Source organism: Leguminivora glycinivorella, chromosome 13, assembly GCF_023078275.1.
Source record: "Leguminivora glycinivorella isolate SPB_JAAS2020 chromosome 13, LegGlyc_1.1, whole genome shotgun sequence".
Classification (NCBI taxonomy): Eukaryota; Metazoa; Arthropoda; class Insecta; order Lepidoptera; family Tortricidae; genus Leguminivora; species Leguminivora glycinivorella.
In genome coordinates this window covers 10084467-10109755 of record NC_062983.1, presented here as the reverse complement: position 1 = coordinate 10109755, position 25289 = coordinate 10084467, and the positions used below count along the sequence as shown (strand labels likewise).

The following is a 25289-nucleotide window of genomic DNA, read 5'->3' as shown; positions in this document are numbered from 1 at the left end:
ATGTAATAAAACTCGCATGCGAGTTCTCGTACCGTCTAAATGGGCCCAAGGTTTTGGATACATATTTTTGTGCACTTTGTCTGCATCTATATTTGATGCCTTGGCTGTACCAAAATAACTCAACCAATATCACATTTTAAAGGTAAGAATAAACGACTTTAAACACAAGTTTATGCATTTCATATTTAATAGTCGGAGACGTCTACGACGTATTAAAAAGTTTATTTTAAACTACCAGTTTCTCTTGATCCTTCGAATCTACTACTTTTACTTGATGTGCGAGATCTAGTAAAGCTTCAGTGACCATTTTACAAAGGGACTCTTGTTGCGTACTGTTTATTTTGAGATCGGGGTCAGACGAAGCTGGTGGGTTATTAGCCTGGTCACCCTTTTTCTGCTCATTAACGACTACTGAATGATTGATGTGATGAGCTTCGTTGAGAAATTTGGTTTTAGAACATTTACCTTACATAGTTGGTAGGTAAGGTACAGCGGGGCAAATCTCGACTGGGGGGAAAATGTAACTGGTCCATTTTTTCCATGTTTTACAATGTTTGCATTATTAAATAGAGTGTCCACCGCCGGTTATATAAATATGTGTTAGTGGCATGTGTTCAGTAATAATGGAAGAAATGGATTAGTTACAAAATTTTTTTTTTGGTAGTTTTTATATGGTTTGGGCAGCGCTGCAGAACGTTGGGTCAAGCATCATAGTGTCAAACCATTTGTCACAACAACAAATGTTTAAGTTACAGTAAGAAGAAATGTAACTTGATTCCGTGTTGTGGTTGCATTTTCTTTCTTTCTTTCTTTCTTCTTCAATTGGCCTCCAGTCGGTATTTGCCCTGCTGTACCTTACCCAAAAGTGTTGTAAGTGTGACGTTTTCAACGGATAACATTGGGAGTATTTCATGAAATAATTTACCATTTTTCGGTATGAACGCGACTTTTCTAAAAATGGTCAGAGACTAAGAGAGCCTTTATCTTAGGCAATGTGCAGAATAATGCACCAAAAATGATCGCTTCTCATAAAGAAGAAATTTACCCGCATCTTTATTATTTGTACCTACTAAGATCTCTTAGTTTAGTGCCTATTAAGATCTATCATTGTATACCATTGCCCTATGACAATGCCACTCAGATACTATTGTCTATAAATCTTAGTGGGAATTGTCTCAGGATGTAGGTTGTAGCTATTATTGTGTATTTCAATATCTTCTTATCTGTATGACCTCTTATGCCTGTTGTTTTCCCCAATAAAGAAAAAAAAATACTAAAGCAATTAGAGCGTCTGGCCTTATGTTTAAGCAACAGGGCAAGCATACCTTTTACTTTTGAGAAACGAACTTATACATAACTAGCTTTTGCCCGCGGCTTCGCTCGCGTTAAATTCGTAAATTGCGGAATTCTCCATACAAACTTCAATCCCAACATTTTGGAGAAGTGGGGGGGGGGGGGGGCTACAAAGAGACAAAATGTAGCCTATATCACTCTCCATCCATTCAACTATCTCCACTAAAAAAATCACGTCAATTCGTCGCTACGTTTTGCCGTGAAAGACGGACAAACAAACAGACACCCACACTTTCCCATTTATAATATTATAGTATGGATATTCAATGTCAAATTTTGATTTAATGTTCAATTGATAAAATTTCGTATCATATTCAAAAATCAATCAAAAATGTTTTTGGACTAATATATGTGTCACTTTTCTGGACCGTAAAGGTAAACCATTTTTTAATTAAACTAATTTTTGTTTTAAGTAAAATAATTATTATTAAGCAATAACTTAAGTATTAGAATTTCTCAAGAAATTAATTCATAAGGTCAGTGTGGAGAAGACCGTCTACCCGGAAAGACCGTCTATTGACTATAACTTTTATGTTTATATATCTACGCCTCTCACACCTCCGGAGGTAAAGCAGTTTTTCATCCTTAATCCATTGGTCTTCAATACATATCCCTAGGACTAACAATAGTTAACAATAAACTTGATTCGTGTTTCGAACTCGAACATCGAGTTCAACATGGTTCCGCAAAAAATTAAAATAAAATAGAAGTAGTCGGAATATTTGTATATTGTGTATGTAACGTAGTCATTTAATAACCGTTCTTTCTGACTAGTACTATTAATCTACTGAAAACGCGCTCAATTTCTAGTTTTATGTTCTGGAATATGTAACTTAGAAATTGTGCCTACTCAGAAAGTCCGGCATAAAAGAGAAAGGCAAGACCGGCATATGATAAACAAGGAGTTGCCAACCTTTTTTAGGCTTCAGTGGAAATAAGTCGAGTGCAAACAATATCAATATATAAGTACGTTTTTGGCTTATGATAGTTGTACCGTTTTTGATTTTAATTTCGAAATATAGTTTTCATAATGATTCGTATGGTGTTACTAAAATCATTCGAAAGTATATGTAGATTGTGCAACATGCGACGACAAATATTTCCAAAGAGATCAAGTTGATCATTATTTTTATGGTCAGCATTATCCAACAGGGACCGTATGGGTACCCTTTAAAACGGTTTTGACCGACTGTTTTACGGCTACCCGACCGTTAATTGACATTGCTGACTGTCACTTTGACACAAAAGTGGTCATGGGTGTAGTCAAATATGTTTTCAGGGGTGCTGATTCCAAAATTAATAACCAATCTGGAATCTGACATTGCTGTCACTTGACACAAAATGGTGTCGTGGGTGTGGTCAAATAGGTTCTCGGGGGTTCTGATTCCAAAATTAATAACCAATCTGGAATCTGACATTGATGACTGTCACTTGACACAAAAGTCGTCATGGGTGTCGTCAAATAGGTTTTTGGGGGCGCTGACTTCAAAATTAATGACCAATTAGAAATCTGACATTGCCGACTGTCACTTTGACATAAAAGTTGTCATGGGTCAACGGGTCATGGGTTAGTGTGTCATGGGTCAATTATCGTGACTAAATTGGATTCGCAGGTGTTCGTTGGAAAAACAGTATGACGCAATATTTGGACCTGAAAAGAAAAGGTTATGAACCCCATCTACGGGACATAAAAATGCTTATATGTTCACAATTTCAACGTTATTTTATTAATTATCTAGCACATTCTGCCCTGTTATTACGTAAAATAACAATGATCGTGATTTTGGAACCTAGTCTCATATGAAATTACGCGACAACAAGCACTAGACGGTCTTTCCGTACTCATCGCGGGAGGACGGTCAACCCGCCGAGCCTTAAAAAAATTGATTTTTATCACTTAAAAGTTCCTTAATTCACCAAAATGTTGTAAAAGCTTTGTAAAATATAATATTTGCTATCCCATAGGACCATGCGCATTATGCCAGACTACATTAATTATAGAGTTTTATCCACTCAAACTTTAATTCAAATAAACTATGCCGGTCTTGCCCGCACTGACCTTACTTCAATTATTAAAATTTACCCAGAAGAGTAAACGATTCAAGGAAACAACGGATATAATCTATCAAAGACTGTGCTACTAAGAATTTCTAAAATAAAAATAAAAATCTGTAATTGCCTATTTAATTTCGCTACGACGTTATTTTAGAAGGTTGAACACAAAAGAGGCTCGCAAACCAATATTCAAGGGATAAATGTCAACAGGCCAAATCCTACGAAGAAGCTTAATTTAACGCAATGTTAGGACGGAAAACAATAAAAAGAGAGTCATTACAAAATATTATCATATAAATTGAAAAGATTTAGCCGACAAGGAAAGACGTGGAGCTGACTCTAGTTTTAATTTGTTTTAGTTGCCAGTCATTTTTTTTTTCAATAATGTGATAATAGGTATATGATTTACTGGTAGCGACTATAATATTCATATGATTTACTGATACTTATCCTAATAGCGACTATAATATTCATAATTATTATTAAGTAACATAAGTTTCGTTGTTTGTTTTTGGAAAAAATAAAATGGTAGGACATAAACAATACATCAATGGATGGGGTATAATATATAATCGAAATATATAATTAATCATAGTATTAACTCACATCAATCGTGTGATTATCTTGGATTATATGTTGTAGAAGAGCGGGTTTCGCGTTGGTTGATGAAAAGTCCGGAGAAGAGTAGAGATTATTCTGTTTATTTAAAATATTAAAATGTTATATGAATGTTATTATGTTATCGAATGCACCCGGCCACGACGGTTCTCAAAATCTAATTTTAGGTAAATGAAAATTGGATTAAATCTGGGCACACGTGGACGTGTTGAAGGTGCATTGCACCGAACATATGTATTGTGCTTTTGATAAGCCTATGAAATATTTCAGCATTTATTCACAATCACGTGCCAATGCACAAATTTAGAGACATTTCTGTATCACCAAACAATGATTATTTGACACTAATCTCTTAGAAAACCTCGAAATACAAAATTATTCTTTAGTTATTGACATTACATTGCATAGCGCGTCAGAGAGCAGTCCGGATATGTCGATACCAATTCTAAACCAATTCTTGTGAAATTCTGTAAGAAAGTGTAGTACATTCAGTGAATGTGGTAGAAATTGCAATATCATTATGTCTCATTATTTAATGTATGTTCTTATCCATACTAATCCAAACTAATATTATAAATGGGAAAGTGTGTGTATCTGTTTGTTTGTCCGTCTTTCACGGCAAAACGGTGCGACGAATTGACGTGATTTTTTAGGTGGAGATAGTTGAAGGGATGGACATGACATAGGCTACTTTTTGTCTCTTTCTAACGAGCGTAACCGCGGGCAAAAGCTAGTTAATTATAAGCTATGAGGGTTCGTGACTCAAACATCTTTTTTTCTCTTTGACACTACACTACCTAAAGTAAGGGTACACAGCCAATGTGTCTTTGGCATCGTAAAGCTTATAAATCGTAGCCAGCTCTCCCTATTGCTCTTTTGTAGTGGTGCGACAGAGCCAGACTGAGTTTCGTTCGCTACGTATTGTGTCAATGATTGTCACTTCGTCAGCAACGTCGACTCTACTCATTTCTCTGTCCACGGAGCAGCAAACAGCACCACATTATGATTTGTGGCCTCGTTGTGACATCTGATTTCAGTCATGCGTCAGATTGTCAGGGCCGTCATAATTTATTATTATTTACCTTTGAGAGTTGTGTCATCCGGCGAGGGGTTATTTATTTTTAGAAGTTAGGGGGTTTTATACGAGCGGGTAAAGTGCGTTTCTATCTAAGTATAATAATTATATTCTGATGTTGCCATAGTAATAATTTGTACCTGAATATAAACAACAAGGCTGAAATATTTTATTAAATATGGTGTTTATCCAGTAATTTTAATGTAATTTAATATAATTTGCATTCAACATGCTGTACAAGTATGAATGTTTTGACATTTGTATTTTTAGGTAAAATATTTTTGTTTTATTATGTTGTTCGGACTGTAAATAAATGGATTCTCTAGGTATTATAAATAATGAATAAATAAAATTCATGCCATTTTTACCTATAAAATATATGTTATGAATGTTGTTTTCGTTTTTTTTTTGTTTACTAAAATATTTCAATCAATAACTATGAATAGATATTGAACATATTTATATCTATGAATATATATTGAAGAAATCTTTTAATTGTAAATTGGTACCAACATAATATTGTCTTCAGTCACCGCGATAGTTACTCATGAAATAAAACTATGGTAACGGATTATATCGCGTATAATGAATTTACAATTCATCCCGACATTTCGAACACTACAGCATTTGTGGTCAACGGTGACCACGATGTAATCCGTTTCCATAGTTTTATTTCATTGGTCCCTACAATTGTAGCAAGTTATCTAAAAATTTAAACTAAGTTTCATGTGAACTCGCCTTTTACTCACCTTAAATGCGTTGAAACTAAACCCCAGCGAGCGCCGTCACGCCATAATTCTGTGTTCTTAACCTTTTTAACGCTTTTTCTTTCTTTTTAACGCAAAGTGCCAGACAGTGGTGATGCTTTAATTAATGTTTAAAGTCGGGTTCATAAATGTGTATACATTTTTACAACCTCTTGTTTAAGTTCTAATTTGTGACCTTTTTAAGCAAAAATGACCTTGTAATTAGTTGGACCTTAAGGGCGCTCTAACAGGAAATTCTTATCATGATACGAGCAAGTTTTGTCCTTATTCAAGAATCCACGATATCACTAAACTTATAACTTTTACCTTCTGAATGTCAGATCAATTTGAAATTAGCATGCATCGTTTTTCCACGCCGTGATGCGGAAGCGGGTGGCGTCTCTGTGCGAGCGCGTGCGAGGCAGTACCAACACTCTCCTGAAGGTGATTGCTGAGAGGGTGGACAGCCCTATCCTCACGCACTGGATGTCCTTGCATCAGTCTAATTGTAGCTATACTTTCTACTAACGTATATGTAGTTTAGTTTTTAAGTTATTACTAACATAATATGGATGTGTGTCCGAAATAAATGCTTTCATTTCATTTCATTTCATTTTCATTTAAACATACAATTTACAATAAAATTGATGCCTGAAAAATTTAAAATGAATGTACCTACTTAGACACCAAACAATCCAAAAATACTCATCTCATCTATTTCTATCTAATCTTATTAGGGCCACTTGCACCAACGAAAATACAGGGTTAACCCGAGGGTTAAACTAAAATTTTACATGGAATTTGACAGATGATAGCCCACTAACCCCGAGTTAAGTGATTGGGGTTCAAGTGGGCCTTAGACACTGAAATAGCTTTATGTCGTATTTACATTTTTGGTCCGTTGTCAATGTTATCGACATAAGGATAAGTCAATAAGGCCCACTTGCACCAACCACTTAACTTAGGGTTAGTGGGCTGTCAACTGTCAAATTCCATATAAAATGGAGGGTTAACCCTCGGGTACCTACCTAAAGAGTACCTAGTCGAGATATCCTATGATCTAATCCTAACCCATGAATTCTTTTCCCAAGTTAATGAAGAAAACTATCTCAAAACAAAAGCTTAAACCGCATTGTATCTGCAAATAGCTATTGCGCGTTTGAGTCCCCGGGGAGGCATATTCTCTTTGTTGTCTTTATGGCTTACACTAATTAGTTAGCTACTCAGGGAAACAAACTACTTGATTTATTATGGCTTGTTAAAGACATTAGTATTTGTGGATTTTTAAGTTCAACTGGAATTAAGGCCACTGTAGGACTATGTCATAGTGACTTTATAAATCAGATTGTAAGAAATCTCATACCTAATGCTTGTTTCAAAAAAGTTACTTATGTAATTTTATACGTTGCTCTATCTATCGAAATATTTTTAGGGTACAGATTATTATCTGATAAATGAGAAACAAAAGCTTTTAAAAACTTTTGACACTTTTATTCAAAATAAATTAATTTAACGTAATTCTCAGTACTCTTAATAGAAAAACTCAAAATCTGTTAGGTTCCATTAAATTATTTATTAGCTGAGACTTTCACAAATATATAAACAAAGTCTGTTATACTCAGAACGTTAAAGTAAATGTTCAGATATTTTGAACACGTTAGCTGCTGCAATCTATAATCACCAGTGACTGTATTAATTCTGAACCTGTAATTTAATCATTTAATTAAATTGCACTATATTATTGCAGCAGTACCAACAAACACGCAGAAACCACCAACGACACAAAAGAACTGAAAGCAACTCCTGTGCCAGAGTAGTAACCCAACTGTCTGGTAACCCTATCCATTTCTAAAAAGGCGTCCATGATTTCCTCATTATTGGGGATAATGTCTTCGGGGGGCAGTAAGAACCCGTACAGACCGACGTCTCTTAATTCAAAGAGGTACACGATTGGGACATTAACAACACCCTTTACCCAGTCAAAGCTTGAACCGGAGACAGCGTCTGAAATAGGTAACACACTGATTAGCGGTTATTGAACTCTAACTATGACCTAATTGAATATTTTACAGACACCTAGGATCGTACAATTTTGTGGCATACTAAATTACATAAGAGATAGACAATACCTCTTTTGTAACTGTACCACTTCATATGTAACACTTTACCACTTCATATGTTTAAAAATCTTTTAAAATTACATAGCTTATACATGTAATTGCACGTGCGTTTGGTTTTATGTTGATTTTTAAAGTAAAGGTAAATTTTCTATATTCAAATTAAATGAAATATTTAATTTAATCAGTACATACATAGATACAATCACGCCTGTATCCCATAAAGGGGTAGGCAGAGCACATGAAACTACTAAAGCTTCAGGGCCACTCTTGGCAAATAAGGGGTTAAAAGAAAACGAAACTGTGGCATTGCAGTGACAGGTTGCCAGCCTCTCGCCCACACCACAATTTAACCCATATCCCATAGTCGCCTTCTACGACACCCACGGGAAGAAAGGGGGAGGTGAAATTCTTAACCCGTCACCACACAGGCATCAGCAACAGGCAATCAGTACAACTTACATAAAATTTCTTGAGATGTCCCAACAGTATAGCGCGTTCCATGTCTGGCCTCCAACTTCTCTGCAGCTCGGATAGCGACCTCAAACTGAAACATAATTTAGTCGTATTTTAAATAGTTTTAATATATATGTTGCAATACAAATTTCCAAAGCCATAAATTTTTAAATACTTAATTCGTAAAAGAAAATGTAACGCTGAATGTCCTTTTGTTGTACAATAAATATACCCCCATATGTGTGACCCTATCATTTAGATACATGTTCTTAATTTTAGTTTTGATAGATTCTTTCAGTCTTTCAAGATTTTTCTATTTTGCTCGTCTTAAACCCAAAATTTCTGCGAAAAGTTCACTAATTTTATGACTCCTTTCTGTCCCAACATGAAATATTTCAGGACCTACCTAGCATGTCACAACGCTTTCAAAATGTAACGAAAAAGAAAATGAATTGTTACCATATCACCATAGTTAGGTGCCTGAAGTACATCGATGCCGCTTACGTGGCTATATGGTACTAGGACCATCTGTGAGTATGAATGGAAGTCGATGTAGTAGATGAGCTCGCTGGTCTGGTCTAATCTGATGACGTAGTTGGAGATGGCTTGTGTCTCTCGCTCGGACGCCGCGGAGGGGCCGGCGTAGGTCCGATCACACGGGTTCGATGAGGCTCCAGTAACTGGTAAGATAGCACTATTTAGAAGAACATCTTGGAAAAACATGAGTTTTACTCCTTGCGTTATCCCAACATTTGCCACGGCTCATGGGAGCTTGGGGTCCGCTTTTGACATATAATACCAAGATTTGGCGTAGGCACTAGTTTTTACGAAAGCGACTGCCATCTGACCTTCCAACCCGAGTGACTTCTACTATACTATCCCTCTTAAAATAGACCACGCTAAAACTCTGAATCTTCGTATAGAATTTCAGACCTATTGAATCGGCATGGTGCTTGCATTGGACATTTTTTTATTCCTACTCTTTAAATAGTTAAATAAGCTGAGTTTGGACTTTGTGCAAAATACACTTACCCATCCATTGGAAGTTGAAGTTCCTGTTCAAGTCAATACCGTTGCCAGCATCGGCATTAGTTCCACACATGACGTGATTTGCGCGATTCCGGTTTTTCCTCCACATTCGATCCTAAAATTAAATTGTATAAGGGTTTAAACTGGGCTCTTAATTATTTTTAAATGTCTGCACCACACGGTACAAGGTGTTATGTTGCAACTATTTGTTTTAAAAAGGAATAAGAAATAGGTGCTTACATTTGTAAAACTATAAACATATCCATCAGGATTAGCAACTGGGATAATATGCCAGACGAATGTCTCAGCCATGCTTCTAACTTCAGGGTCATTACTTGTCAGAAATTCTTTGATGATCCATGTAGCAGTGGCAGGTGCGATCCATTCTCTGGCATGAATTCCTGCTTCAATCATCGCCGTCAAGGGTCTTTCGCCTCTGTCACCAGATTTGAAGTCAATGATGACACATCTGATCGGGCGGCCTTCGAAGGTGTTCCCGAGACTGACAGTAGTGACCACATTGGGGTAAAGAGTTTCTAGCTCGTCTAACCAGTTGTAGATGCTTTCCAAGCTATAGTATCTGTCCCAAGACATGCCCCCTAGTGTACTGCTTCGGGAATCAGCATTGGGGATGGCTGTCTTGAGTTGAGCGTCTATTAACCTGAAAGGACAATTTTTTGTTGAGGTTACATAACGTGACTTTTCTCATAAAAATTAGAACATTGATGAAGAAACTTCAGCCAAAACTTAAGTAATTTCTTTATTAGTACTTGAATTGAAATATATTACTAAAGCGGAGGCGCTGTAATTGTCTTCTTTTCATATATTATGTACTTTTTAGGATTCCGTAGCCAACTAGGAACCCTTATAGTTTCGCCATGTCTGTCTGTCTGTCCGTCCGTCCGTCCGTCCGTCCGTCCGTCCGTCCGCGGATAATCTCAGTAACCGTAAGCACTAGAAAGCTGAAATTTGGTACCAATATGTATATCAATCACGCCAACAAAGTGCAAAAATAAAAAATGGAAAAAAATGTTTTATTAGGGTACCCCCCCTACATGTAAAGTGGGGGCTGATTTTTTTTTCATTTTAACCCCAAAAATATATTGTTGGATAGGTATTTAAAAATAAATAAGGGTTTACTAAGATCGTTTTTTGATAATATTAATAACTTCGGAAATAATCGCTCCTAAAGGAAAAAAAAGTGCGTCCCCCCCCCTCTAACTTTTGAACCATATGTTTAAAAAATATGAAAAAAATCATAAAAGTAGAACTTTATAAAGACTTTCTAGGAAAATTGTTTTGAACTTGATAGGTTAAGTAGTTTTTGAGAAAAATACGAAAAACTACGGAACCCTACACTGAGCGTGGCCCGACACGCTCTTGGCCGGTTTTTTTTAGAATGTGTAATAGTATGTCTATGTATGAAATTTGGTATGCATTATATTTTTACGTTTCTAAGATCAAATTGAACTAGAAACACTACTTTTTCCACCACGTTTATAACCCGAATTGAAGAGCTACAACTTTGTACTTACTCTTGCACATTAGCAATGCTGACTATAGCGTCAAGATTTACACTTTTGACGTAACTTGAAAACTCCTCATCTTGATCAGGAGCGACCATAATTCTCACTTCGCTGCCAACTTCAAATATCTCCGTCCAGAATTCATATCCATCCTTCTTCAGATCATTAACCATTTGCACTTCAGCTTCTGACTTTGGCATAACATTGTATACTTTGTAGTTTTCATAGTTCACCATAGCATTTGCTACCACTAGAAGCCCTAAAAGGGCTATTACTTTGAAAACCATTATTACTTCTGCTAAATACGTGTGATTACTTTTAATCACTCATATATAAATACCATTTAGGTCGAGTTTTTTAATGGCGTTACCTGGTGTTATCGTTCAATTTATCATAATATCTATGGATTAGTACTATTTAATGTTGATATGATAGTGTATTGATATAGGTATTATAATTTTTTGCAAGTACGTCAACATTTTGGTATGGATTCATTCTATTTAGGACTTAAGCACCTCCTAGACTAAACGTTCATGCAATTGTTACCAATGACCTATCGAGATGATATAAAAATTTAGCGGAGCTATTCAGGGCTTCTCCACACTGTATGCTTCTTTTTAGGGTTCCGTAGTCAACTAGGAACCCTTATAGTTTCGCCATGTCTGTCTGTCCGTCCGTCCGTCCGTCCGTCCGTCCGTCCGTCCGTCCGTCCGTCCGTCCGTCCGTCCGTCCGTCCGTCCGTCCGTCCGTCCGTCCGCGGATAATCTCAGTAACCGTAAGCACTAGAAAGCTGAAATTTGGTACCAATATGTATATCAATCACGCCAATAAAGTGCAAAAATAAAAAATGGAAAAAAATGTTTTATTAGGGTACCCCCCCTACATGTAAAGTGGGAGCTGATATTTTTTTTTCATTCCAACCCCAACGTGTGATATATTGTTGGATAGGTATTTAAAAATGAATAAGGGTTTACTAAGATCGTTTTTTGATAATATTAATATTTTCGGAAATAATCGCTCCTAAAGGAAAAAAAAGTGCGTCCCCCCCCTCTAACTTTTGAACCATATGTTTAAAAAATATGAAAAAAATCACAAAAGTAGAACTTTATAAAGACTTTCTAGGAAAATTATTTTGAACTTGATAGGTTCAGTAGTTTTTGAGAAAAATACGAAAAACTACGGAACCCTACACTGAGCGTGGCCCGACACGCTCTTGGCCGGTTTTTTATTGGGATTTTTTATTGGGCTTCGTATTTGCAACGAGATTATTGACTATTTTATTTATATAATTAATAAATAATATATTATATCTTTGAAAAGTACCTTAACAGTTCTAAAATGTCTAAAATGTGATCCGTTTTAAGTTAATAGGTACCTACTTATTTACTTAAAATGGATCACATTTTAGACGTAACGCATGTTCAATCGATATAATGATTAATAATATTCATTTGATTATATTATGATAAGCAAATATCTACGTTGATTTGTTAAGTCTCCATGATAAGACATTTTATAGGGGTAGCCCCTCAATGGCGGACACTAAGTTAAGAAAATATAAAAGTATTCGAAAGAGTAATATAAAGTATACTTTCTTTGTCATTCTCTGTCCTCGCCACACTTTAAAATTAATTTGCTGATAACTGAATGCATGGAAATATGATAACAAATTTTATCAGATTTTGAAAATATTTAATCTTCACTTTTATTGATGTTAGTACTTGTTATATTGATGATGATGTTGCATGTACTTGTTATATTGTTTTCAGCAATTATATTTTTAAGAACATAGTTACATACCTGCAACCATCAAATCATCCTCCTTGCGTTATGCCGACATTTTGCCACGGCTCATGGGAGCCTGGGGTCCGATTTGACAACTAATCCCAAGATTTAGCTTAGGCAGCGACTGCCATCTGACCTTTCAACCCGAAGGGTAAATAGGCCTAGTTTTGTTTTATTATGTTGTTCGGACTGTAAATAAATGGATTCTCTAGGTATTATATGTCACCGTAAAATTGTAAAAACCGTTAGTTTATAATTTCACTAGCGAAATTATGAACTAACGAAATATTGTGAACCGTAACGTACAGTTCACAATTTGACGGATTATTTTTACGTTAGATTATAATCTAACGAAGCGAAACCGTCATATTGTAAACTGTCATGGCGTCGGAACGAAGCTAGCGCTCTGATTGGTCGGTTTTATAGTAGATCGTTCTGTGGCCATAGAGTGACTGACACAAATAGACACTGCAATCACATATGTCAATCAAAAACCTCGTTAAACTTTTATCATCAAAATTCAATATATTGTTTAAGGAAATGGTCGAACTCGCCAAATAAACAAAATTGTCAGTTACTTTGCTTGTTATGTGGCGGCTTAATTGGTATATTTCTTGTGATTTAATATCCAATTTTCGAAAAAATAAAACCGTTAGTTTCTAATCTTACTAGTGAGATTATAAACTTACGAGTTATGGTGAACCGTAAAGTTCACAATTTAACGGATTATTTTTCGTTAGATTATAATCTAACGGAGAGAAACCGTCAAATTGTAAACTGTCATATGCGTCAGGAGCTAGCGCTCTGAATGCTCAGTTTTTTGTTAGATCGTTCTGTGCCCATAGAGTACCTAACATAAATAGACACTGCAATCATAGATGTCAATTAATGTATTAAAATAAGTAATACGATACATGCGTAAAAAAGGAACGATACAAGTGCGTAAAAAACCGAAAGTTTTAAATCGACACGAGTTTTTCTTTTTCGCACGTGTATCGTACGACGTTTTTCAGTACAGATGAGCCTCCGAAGTTTCGACCTGGCATATAATGAACCACTTCTCGAACTAGTGCGTAAATCTGTACTGAAATAGTACATTACGATACAAGCGCGTAAAAAAGGAAGTAAGAAACGAGTGGCGATAAATTAATGTTTTAAATCGACACGCCACGATACGAGTTACGAATTTTCTTTTCGCACGTGTATCGTACGACGTTTTTAAGTACAGATGGCCCTCCGAAGTTTCGTCCTGATATATAATGAAATGAACCACTTCTCGCATTAGTGCGTAAAAAAAGCACCATCTGTACTGAAATAGTACATTTCGTTATAAGTGCAAGAAGTATGTCATTACTTCACGAGTCCCGAGACATTTTGCCACGAGCGGCATGCGAGTGGCAAAACTCGAGACGAGTGAAGAATGGCATTCTCGCATGTGTGACGAACGACGTTTTTTAATACAGTTGCGAAAAAACACGAAATAAAACGATAAACAATTCGAACTCCCAATTTTCGCATTGACATTGACGCATTTTTTTTAAATTCAGGCGTACCTATCTTTGAAGCTTTTAAACTTGCGTTTATATTTTCGATTTTGCTATCCATCCAACACAATTTATTTATTTCATTGTGTGCCATAAAAATGGATGAACTAAAACCTTCGTTTGAAATTGCGATGTTTTTTGATTTGCTTCACGCACTTTTCTACTGTAGAAACGACTGTTCGATCCAGTGGTTTGGCCCTGATAACAAATACCTGACGATTTTTCACAGCCGCATTTTAATGCGCTTACAATCAACATCGCAATTTCAATCGGGACGAAGGTTTTAGGAATCATGGAACTCATTTATGCCGAAAATAATATCGACAGTCGTTAAATCGAATATCGTCATTGTCGACAATAACATGCGCAAAAAAGTTGATTATGCGGGACGAAAAATCGCTGTAATATATTCTCCGAGACCACGGGGACAACGCCGTCCTTGAAAGGTTTAATATGTTTTGAACGATTTTAAAAATAATGCATAAAATGATTATGACAAATCGCGTTAACGTGTTGGTAAAGACGCCACTACTTTAAATGACAGACGATGTTTCGTTCCATTTCACGTTCTGGTTATACGACTCATTATGAGCCACTTTTTCAAAGTATAATCCATTTTATAACTTATGTTTAGTACGACTAAAAGTAAACAATTACATTTATGAAATATCAATGTTTTAAACATTAATCACTTAATAGTAAGTTTATAGTTTTATGCCATCTTAGTAAAATAGACTAATATTAAAACAGCTCCGTATGTAGTCGTAAAATGGAACGCATACTTTTTACGCATGAGTGCGTAAAATACAACTTCTCGCACGCTAAACAGACAAATAACAGGCACTTTTTGAGCAACTGTATTAAAATAGTATATTTCAATACACATGGTGCAGTTTTATGGCACAAGTGCGAAATGTGGTTAATTATGTGCCCATGTCGAAACTTTAAAGGGCCATATGTATGGACTGAAAAACGTCGAACGATACAAGTGCAAAAAAGAGGAAGTTTGAAACGAGTGTCGATAAACCAAAACACAACTGAAAGAAGAGTAATGTACTAATAATTGACATCTGTGATTGTAGTGTCCATTTATGTTAGGTACTCTATGGGCCCAGAACGATCTAACAAAAAACAGACCATTCAGGGCACTAGCTCCTGACGCATATTATGACAGTTTATAATTTGACGGTTTCTCTCCGTTAGATTATAATCTAACGAAAAATAATCCGTTAAATTGTGAACGTTACGGTTCACCATAACTCGTCAGTTTATAATCTCACTAGTAAGATTATAAACTAACAGTTTTTTTTTTCGAAAACTAAATATTAAATCACAAGAAATATACCAATAAAGCCGCCACATAACAAGCAAAGTAACTGACAATTTTGTTTATTTGGCGAGCTCGACCATTTCGTTAAACAATATATCGGATTTTGATGTTTGATTGACATCTGTTATAGCAGTGTCTATTGGTGTCAGTCACTCTATGGCCACAGAACGATCTACTATAAAACCGACCAATCAGAATCTAGCTTCGTTCCGACGCCATGACAGTTTACAATTTGACGGTTTCGCTTCGTTAGATTATAATCTAACGTAAAAATAATCCGTCAAATTGTGAACTGTACGTTACGGTTCATAATATTTCGTTAGTTCATAATCTCGCTAGTTAAATTATAAACTAACGGTTTTTACAATTTTACGGTGACATATACATTTTTACAACCTCTTGTTTAAGTTCTAATTTGTGACCTTTTTAAGCAAAATGTCCTCCTTGTAATTAGTTGAACCTTAAGGGCGCTCTAACAGGAAATTCTTATCATGATACGAGCAAGTTTTGTCCTTATAAGAATCCACAATATCACTAAACTTATAACTTTTACCTTCTGAATGTCAGATCAATTTGAAATTAGCATGCATCGTTTTTAAACATAAAATTTATAATAAAATTGATGCCTGAAAAATTTAAAATGAATGTACCTACTTAGACACCAAACAATCCAAAAATACTCATCTCATCTATTGTGCCAAGTCTGGAGAGTACGGTGGATGAGGTATCACTTTCCAACCTAGCTCCAATAGCTTTAGCCGAGTCACTTTTGCAATGTGTGGGCGAGCATTGTCGTGTAAGAAAAAAACTTTAGCATGCTGTGGACGATTCTGACAGATTTTTTGGTTTAAATTTTCAATCTGATTACAGTATACTGATGCGGTAACAGTCATTCCACTTGGTAGGAGTTCCCAGTGAATAATACCATGAATATCCCACCAAACGGATAGCATAACTTTTTTCGGGTGAGGCTCTGTTTTTGGTGCCTCTATTCCTTTTTCGTTTGGAGCTAGCCACTGACGTTTGCGTGTGTGTTTTATATATAAGACCCATTTTTCATCTCCAGTGATAAGATGGTCCAACCAGTTGAATGTGCGGCGAAAAGACAGAAGTTGTATGCAGATATCGGCACGGCGGTTTAGTTGATCTCTATCAAGTTCGTGCGATATCCAAACACTGTATTTGTAGTTTTTTCCCAACTCGTGTAAATGTGTTTCTATGGTGACATGAGAGCAGCCTAACTCGGTAGCAAGAGTACGACTCGTTAGCCTCGGATCTCCTTCAATTAAGGTTTTTAATTTGCCTACATCAATCTTCACCGGTCGACCAGACTTAGGTTGATCTGATAATGAAAAGTCGCCACTACGAAAACGCTGGAACTATCGTTTCGCCGTGGCCTCAGACACAACTTCAGGAGCAACACGCTGACATATATTACGCACTGCTACGGCGGCTGAATGGCCAGACTGAAATTCATATAGTAAGCAATGCCTCACATGCACTTTTAATTCGTCCATTTTCTTCCTTATATTAGCTCGGCGACAGCTAGTGAATGACTGACGAGAAACTGTGCGACTCGCCCTTTATATACTTTCGACCATAGAAGATTCTAGAACTATCTCAAAAATTTTATGTGGAATTCAATCGATCGCTCATTACTTTCTTACCAACCCAATATTTCTATCTAATCTTATTAGGGCCACTTGCACCAACGAAAATACAGGGTTAACCCGAGGGTTAAACTAAAATTTTACATGGAATTTGACAGATGATAGCCCACTAACCCCGAGTTAAGTGATTGGGGTTCAAGTGGGCCTTAGACACTGAAATAGCTTTATGTCGTATTTACATTTTTGGTCCGTTGTCAATGTTATCGACATAAGGATAAGTCAATAAGGCCCACTTGCACCAACCACTTAACTTAGGGTTAGTGGGCTGTCAACTGTCAAATTCCATATAAAATGGAGGGTTAACCCTCGGGTACCTACCTAAAGAGTACCTAGTCGAGATATCCTATGATCTAATCCTAACCCATGAATTCTTTTCCCAAGTTAATGAAGAAAACTATCTCAAAACAAAAGCTTAAACCGCATTGTATGTGCAAATAGCTATTGCGCGTTCGAGTCCCCGGGGAGGCATATTCTCTTTATTGTCTTTATGGCTTACCCTAATTAGTTAGCTACTCAGGGAAACAAACTACTTGATTTATTATGGCTTGTTAAAGACATTAGATTTTGTGGTTTTTTAAGTTCAACTGGAATTAAGGCCACTGTCTCTTAATAGAAAAACTCAAAATCTGTTAGGTTCCATTAAGTTATTTATTAGCTGAGACTTTCACAAATATATAAACAAAGTCTGTTATACTCAGAACGTTAAAGTAAATGTTCAGATATTTTGAACACGTTAGCTGCTGCAATCTATAATCACCAGTGACTGTATTAATTCTGAACCTGTAATTTAATCATTTAATTAAATTGCACTATATTATTGCAGCAGTACCAACAAACACGCAGAAACCACCAACGACACAAAAGAACTGAAAGCAACTCCTGTGCCAGAGTAGTAACCCAACTGTCTGGTAACCCTATCCATTTCTAAAAAGGCGTCCATGATTTCCTCATTATTGGGGATAATGTCTTCGGGGGGCAGTAAGAACCCGTACAGACCGACGTCTCTTAATTCAAAGAGGTACACGATTGGGACATTAACAACACCCTTTACCCAGTCAAAGCTTGAACCGGTGACAGCGTCTGAAATAGGTAACACACTGATTAGCGGTTATTGAACTCTAACTATGACTTAATTGAATATTTTACAGACACCTAGGATCGTACAATTTTGTGGCATACTAAATTACATAAAAGATAGACAATTTATTTATTTATTTATTTATTTACACAAAGAAAATTACACAGTATGACAGTAAATAAATCTAAAGCACCGTGAATTTTAAATAAACATTACAACAAGTAACACCAAATAAAATATTAAACAGCAAAATTAAACATAACATAACACACTAAATATACTAAATAACAGATGAAGGCCTAGCATCCAATCTCACACAAAACCTCAGGCATTCGTCACGTACAAACGCCCATCTGCTCGCAAAAATATCTACATTAGGTGCCCCGTCTAAAAACTCATTCACCATTTGTATTGCACGAACTAACGGTGACTTGCGGCGAGACACGGTCCGTGCGGCCGGCACCGCCAGTAAAGGGTGCCTACGTTCACGGAAGGCATATTTCGTCACAGGAGGAACAAACAGACGTACCAGCTGGGATACTAAAACCGGGCAATCTGACTCCCCCTTCAAAATACCACAAGCAACAGACATCAGCACGAAATTACGCCTAACTTCTAACGAGAAGAAACCCAACGTCCCCAAAAGGAATTTTGTTGGGTACAAGAATGGATAATACCCGTACCTTTTTTTATAAAAGAAGCGCAAAAATGTTTTTTGGACCTTTTCAAGCAGCAGGATATAGGACGCTTCATGGGGATTCCAAACGGCTGATGCTGTCTCTAGCTTACTTCTCACGAGGGCAGCATAAAGAAGCTTTATGGCCCTGGGATCGTCAAATTCTTTGGCGTTGCGGACAACAAACCCAAGCCTGCGGTAACAGTCTGCAGCAAGCATTGTCATATGCTCGTGAAAGTTAAGGTGGGAATCTAAAACAACCCCCAAGTCACGTATTGATGTGACACGGGCGATGGGTTTCCAGTTTCCACCCCAGGAGATACTGCCTACACAGGGGACTACGCACTTTACTAAAAGTAATAACCGCACATTTGTCAACATTGAACTGAAGTTTGTTTACAAGACTCCATTCATAAACCCGATCAATATCACTTTGTAAAGATTGTAAGTCAGACTCTTCCTGGACCCTGTAAATCAGTGTCAGGTCGTCAGCATAGAGTAGGCATTGCGCATGCTTAGGCACCAAGGCCAGATCATTGACCATAGGGTGGGGTAGGCACCCGACACAAAGCATCCGTGCTACACATATTGCCGTCTATCACGTAGATAACTAGCAAAAAGGCAAAGCAGTTTAGGCGAGAAACCAATGCTGCATAATTTGCTTAAGAGTACATCGTTATCTACGCGATCAAAGGCTTTTTTGAAATCGAAGTACAGCACGTCAACCTGCATCCCTCTGTCTAAGTAGCCCGAAACGGAATCAACCAAGGTTAAGAGATTCGATTCAACAGAGCGCTTTGGCCTGAAACCATGTTGTGCGTCACAATGGAAAGGTTTTAGTTGAGGAGAGATAATTCTGCTCAAAATACTTTCAAATATTTTAGCAACCGCGGAGAGAATGGCAATGGGGCGGTGATTTTCCACGTTGGCCGTATCACTCGACTTCGGGATGGGCGTTACACGAGTGACCTTCCATTGAGAAGGATACTCTCCAGAATGCAGAATTTGGTTGAAGATATAAGTTAGCGGTGCTATCAACCACTCCTGGCAACCCTTCAAGATATAGGATGGAATTCTATCTGGACCAGGGGAGCTACGAGGTTTGAGACTGGCTATGCCGCGCTCCACTTCAAGAGGAGTGATTTTATTAATGTGAATGTAATTGGCATTGGTGGAAAGCTCCACTCGTGCAGTACTGAGAGGGTCAAGAATAGGTTCGCCAGGCAGGAAGACACTAGAGAAGAAGTTCGCAAATGCTTGAGCCGCATCATGACCCTCAAATTGTTCCCCACCGAAGGCAACTTTCGACTCGAACCCACCTTTAGTTTTAAGACTATTAACGTGACGCCAAAAATCTCGTGGATTGCTAGTGACTCTGGCTTGAATATGCTTAATATAATTGTCATAAGCAAGACTGGTTTGTGATTTAATATCAGCCCTTAATCTCGCGAAATGGGTATAAATGTCGTGATCTCCAGAACGTTTCCACTGACGATGAAGATATGCCTTCCGTGCAATATCCCTGATTAAATCAGCTGAAAACCACACCGGGAAACGCCTGCAAGGCCCCTTATGTCGCTTCTTTTTTGGGAAACATGTGTCAAATAATCCGTAGACAAGCCGATAAAATAGTTCGACGGTTAAGTTAACATCTGGTGATTCCAGCACTTCCGTCCAGGACATTTAGGAGAATAATTGATATAGTAGTTCAAAATTACCCTTCGAAAAGTCCCAATCATATCTTAGATCAAAATTACTAGGTTCAATGAGCACGGAAGCATCCTCTCCATTAATAGAAAAAGGCACCGTAATCTCAAGTGGAGGATGATAAGCATCACGGTGAGGGACTAGGCCATCATCCGCCACCTCAGCCACCGTCACCCCGCCAGTTCGCTCACGCACTAACACTACATCCAGTCTACCACCAAACGCGTTCAAAACCTCATTCACCTCCTTCAAGTTGCAAACAGTAGTGAAATAACTAAAGTAGCTTAAGATACTAAGAGATGTATACTTAGGATTCATGTTTAAGTCACCCACGATTAACACAACCCCTTTCAGAGTATCAATGAATGATTCCACTTTCTGGAAAAAGTTCATGTACATGTCGTCTGCAGCATTAGGCGGAATGTAAACTACGCACACGTGAAATAGTGAAAGTTTCACCAAAAAAGATACCCACAGATCTTCATCTTCAGATGTCTCAAAGTCTGATCTGCGTCTCAAGGCAATACCGGGCCGCGCAGCCAGCAGAACGCTGGACTGAGCTGAACAATACCTCTTTTGTAACTGTACCACTTCATATGTAACACTTTACCACTTCATATGTTTAAAAATCTTTTAAAATTACATAGCTTATACATGTAATTGCACGTGCGTTTGGTTTTATGTTGATTTTTAAAGTAAAGGTAAATTTTCTATATTCAAATTAAATGAAATATTTAATTTAATCAGTACATACATACATACAATCACGCCTGTATCCCATAAAGGGGTAGGCAGAGCACATGAAACTACTAAAGCTTCAGGGCCACTCTTGGCAAATAAGGGGTTAAAAGAAAACGAAACTGTGGCATTGCAGTGACAGGTTGCCAGCCTCTCGCCCACACCACAATTTAACCCATATCCCATAGTCGCCTTCTACGACACCCACGGGAAGAAAGGGGGAGGTGAAATTCTTAACCCGTCACCACACAGGCATCAGCAACAGGCAATCAGTACAACTTACATAAAATTTCTTGAGATGTCCCAACAGTATAGCGCGTTCCATGTCTGGCCTCCAACTTCTCTGCAGCTCGGATAGCGACCTCAAACTGAAACATAATTTAGTCGTATTTTAAATAGTTTTAATATATATGTTGCAATACAAATTTCCAAAGCCATAAATTTTTAAATACTTAATTCGTAAAAGAAAATGTAACGCTGAATGTCCTTTTGTTGTACAATAAATATACCCCCATAATATGTGTGACCCTATCATTTAGATACATGTTCTTAATTTTAGTTTTGATAGATTCTTTCAGTCTTTCAAGATTTTTCTATTTTGGTTGTACCCCCGTTTGCTCGTCTTAAACCCAAAATTTCTGCGAAAAGTTCACTAATTTTATGACTCCTTTCTGTCCCAACATGAAATATTTCAGGACCTACCTAGCATGTCACAACGCTTTCAAAATATAACGAAAAAGAAAATGAATTGTTACCATATCACCATAGTTAGGTGCCTGAAGTACATCGATGCCGCTTACGTGGCTATATGGTACTAGGACCATCTGTGAGTATGAATGGAAGTCGATGTAGTAGATGAGCTCGCTGGTCTGGTCTAATCTGATGACGTAGTTGGAGATGGCTTGGGTCTCTCGCTCGGACGCCGCGGAGGGGCCGGCGTAGGTCTGATCACACGGGTTCGATGAGGCTCCAGTAACTGGTAAGATAGCACTATTTAGAAGAACATCTTGGAAAAACATGAATTTTACTCCTTGCGTTATCCCAACATTTGCCACGGCTCATGGGAGCTTGGGGTCCGCTTTTGACATATAATACCAAGATTTGGCGTAGGCACTAGTTTTTACGAAAGCGACTGCCATCTGACCTTCCAACCCGAGTGACTTCTACTATACTATCCCTCTTAAAATAGACCACGCTAAAACTCTGAATCTTCGTATAGAATTTCAGACCTATTGAATCGGCATGGTGCTTGCTTTGGACATTTTTTTATTCCTACTCTTTAAATAGTTAAATAAGCTGAGTTTGGACTTTGTGCAAAATACACTTACCCATCCATTGGAAGTTGAAGTTCCTGTTCAAGTCAATACCGTTGCCAGCATCGGCATTAGTTCCACACATGACGTGATTTGCGCGATTCCGGTTTTTCCTCCACATTCGATCCTAAAATTAAATTGTATAAGGGTTTAAACTGGGCTCTTAATTCTTTTTAAATGTCTGCACCACACGGTACAAGGTGTTATGTTGCAACTATTTGTTTTAAAAAGGAATAAGAAATAGGTGCTTACATTTGTAAAAGTATAAACATATCCATCAGGATTAGCAACTGGGATAATATGCCAGACGAATGTCTCAGCCATGCTTCTAACTTCAGGGTCATTACTTGTCAGAAATTCTTTGATGATCCATGTAGCAGTGGCAGGTGCGATCCATTCTCTGGCATGAATTCCTGCTTCAATCATCGCCGTCAAGGGTCTTTCGCCTCTGTCACCAGATTTGAAGTCAATGATGACACATCTGATCGGGCGGCCTTCGAAGGTGTTCCCGAGACTGACAGTAGTGACCACATTGGGGTAAAGAGTTTCTAGCTCGTCTAACCAGTTGTAGATGCTTTCCAAGCTATAGTATCTGTCCCAAGACATGCCCCCTAGTGTACTGCTTCGGGAATCAGCATTGGGGATGGCTGTCTTGAGTTGAGCGTCTATTAACCTGAAAGGACAATTTTTTGTTGAGGTTACATAACGTGACTTTTCTCATAAAAATTAGAACTTTGATGAAGAAACTTCAGCCAAAACTTAAGTAATTTCTTTATTAGTACTTGAATTGAAATATATTACTAAAGCGGAGGCGCTGTAATTGTCTTCTTTTCATATATTATGTACTTTTTAGGGTTCCGTAGCCAACTAGGAACCCTTATAGTTTCGCCATGTCTGTCTGTCTGTCCGTCCGTCCGTCCGTCCGTCCGTCCGTCCGTCCGCGGATAATCTCAGTAACCGTAAGCACTAGAAAGCTGAAATTTGGTACCAATATGTATATCAATCACGCCAACAAAGTGCAAAAATAAAAAATGGAAAAAAATGTTTTATTAGGGTACCCCCCCTACATGTAAAGTGGGGGCTGATTTTTTTTTCATTTCAACCCCAAAAATATATTGTTGGATAGGTATTTAAAAATAAATAAGGGTTTACTAAGATCGTTTTTTGATAATATTAATATCTTCGGAAATAATCGCTCCTAAAGGAAAAAAAAGTGCGTCCCCCCCCTCTAACTTTTGAACCATATGTTTAAAAAATATGAAAAAAATCACAAAAGTAGAACTTTATAAAGACTTTCTAGGAAAATTGTTTTGAACTTGATAGGTTCAGTAGTTTTTGAGAAAAATACGAAAAACTATGGAACCCTACACTGAGCGTGGCCCGACACGCTCTTGGTCGGTTTTTTTGGTATGCATTATATTTTTACGTTTCTAAGATCAAATTGAACTAGAAACACTACTTTTTCCACCACGTTTATAACCCGAATTGAAGAGCTACAACTTTGTACTTACTCTTGCACATTAGCAATGCTGACTATAGCGTCAAGATTTACACTTTTGACGTAACTTGAAAACTCCTCATCTTGATCAGGAGCGACCATAATTCTCACTTCGCTGCCAACTTCAAATATCTCCGTCCAGAATTCATATCCATCCTTCTTCAGATCATTAACCATTTGCACTTCAGCTTCTGACTTTGGCATAACATTGTATACTTTGTAGTTTTCATAGTTCACCATAGCATTTGCTACCGCTAGAAGCCCTAAAAAGGCTATTACTTTGAAAACCATTATTACTTCTGCTAAATACGTGTGATTACTTTTAATCACTCATATATAAATACCATTTAGGTCGAGTTTTTAATGGCGTTACCTGGTGTTATCGTTCATTTTATCATAATATCTATGGATTAGTACTATTTAATGTTGATATGACATTTTGGTATGGATTCATTCTATTTAGGACTTAAGCACCTCCTAGACTAAACGTTCATGCAATTGTTACCAATGACCTATCGAGATGATATAAAAATTTAGCGGAGCTATTCAGGGCTTCGCCACACTGTATGCTTCTTTTTTATTGGGATTTTTTATTGGGCTTCGTATTTGCAACGAGATTATTGACTATTTTATTTATATAATTAATAAATAATATATTATATCTTTGAAAAGTACCTTAACAGTTCTAAAATGTCTAAAATGTGATCCGTTTTAAGTTAATAGGTACCTACTTATTTACTTAAAATGGATCACATTTTAGACGTAACGCATGTTCAATCGATAGAATGATTAATAATATTCATTTGATTATATTATGATAAGCAAATATCTACGTTGATTTGTTAAGTCTCCATGATAAGACATTTTATAGGGGTAGCCCCTCAATGGCGGACACTAAGTTAAGAAAATATAAAAGTATTCGAAAGAGTAATATAAAGTATACTTTCTTTGTCATTCTCTGTCCTCGCCACACTT

The 25289-nt window shown here is 37.1% G+C and overlaps 1 protein-coding gene across 1 annotated transcript; it reads right to left on the bottom strand.

Moving 5' to 3' along the window:
• Positions 1 to 7316: 7316 nt before the first annotated feature.
• LOC125232718 lies at positions 7317 to 24655 on the bottom strand. Its single transcript, XM_048138477.1, has 13 exons — positions 24328 to 24655; positions 23069 to 23489; positions 22832 to 22943; positions 22259 to 22479; positions 21787 to 21871; positions 18126 to 18384; positions 18062 to 18084; positions 10985 to 11300; positions 9690 to 10110; positions 9453 to 9564; positions 8880 to 9100; positions 8427 to 8511; positions 7317 to 7851 (listed from the first exon to the last, which is right to left on the bottom strand). Exons 1-13 carry the CDS (start codon positions 24603 to 24605, stop codon positions 7586 to 7588), a joined length of 2820 nt encoding a protein of 939 aa, XP_047994434.1. The 5' UTR covers positions 24606 to 24655; the 3' UTR covers positions 7317 to 7585.
• Between the last annotated feature and the right edge of the window lie 634 nt (positions 24656 to 25289).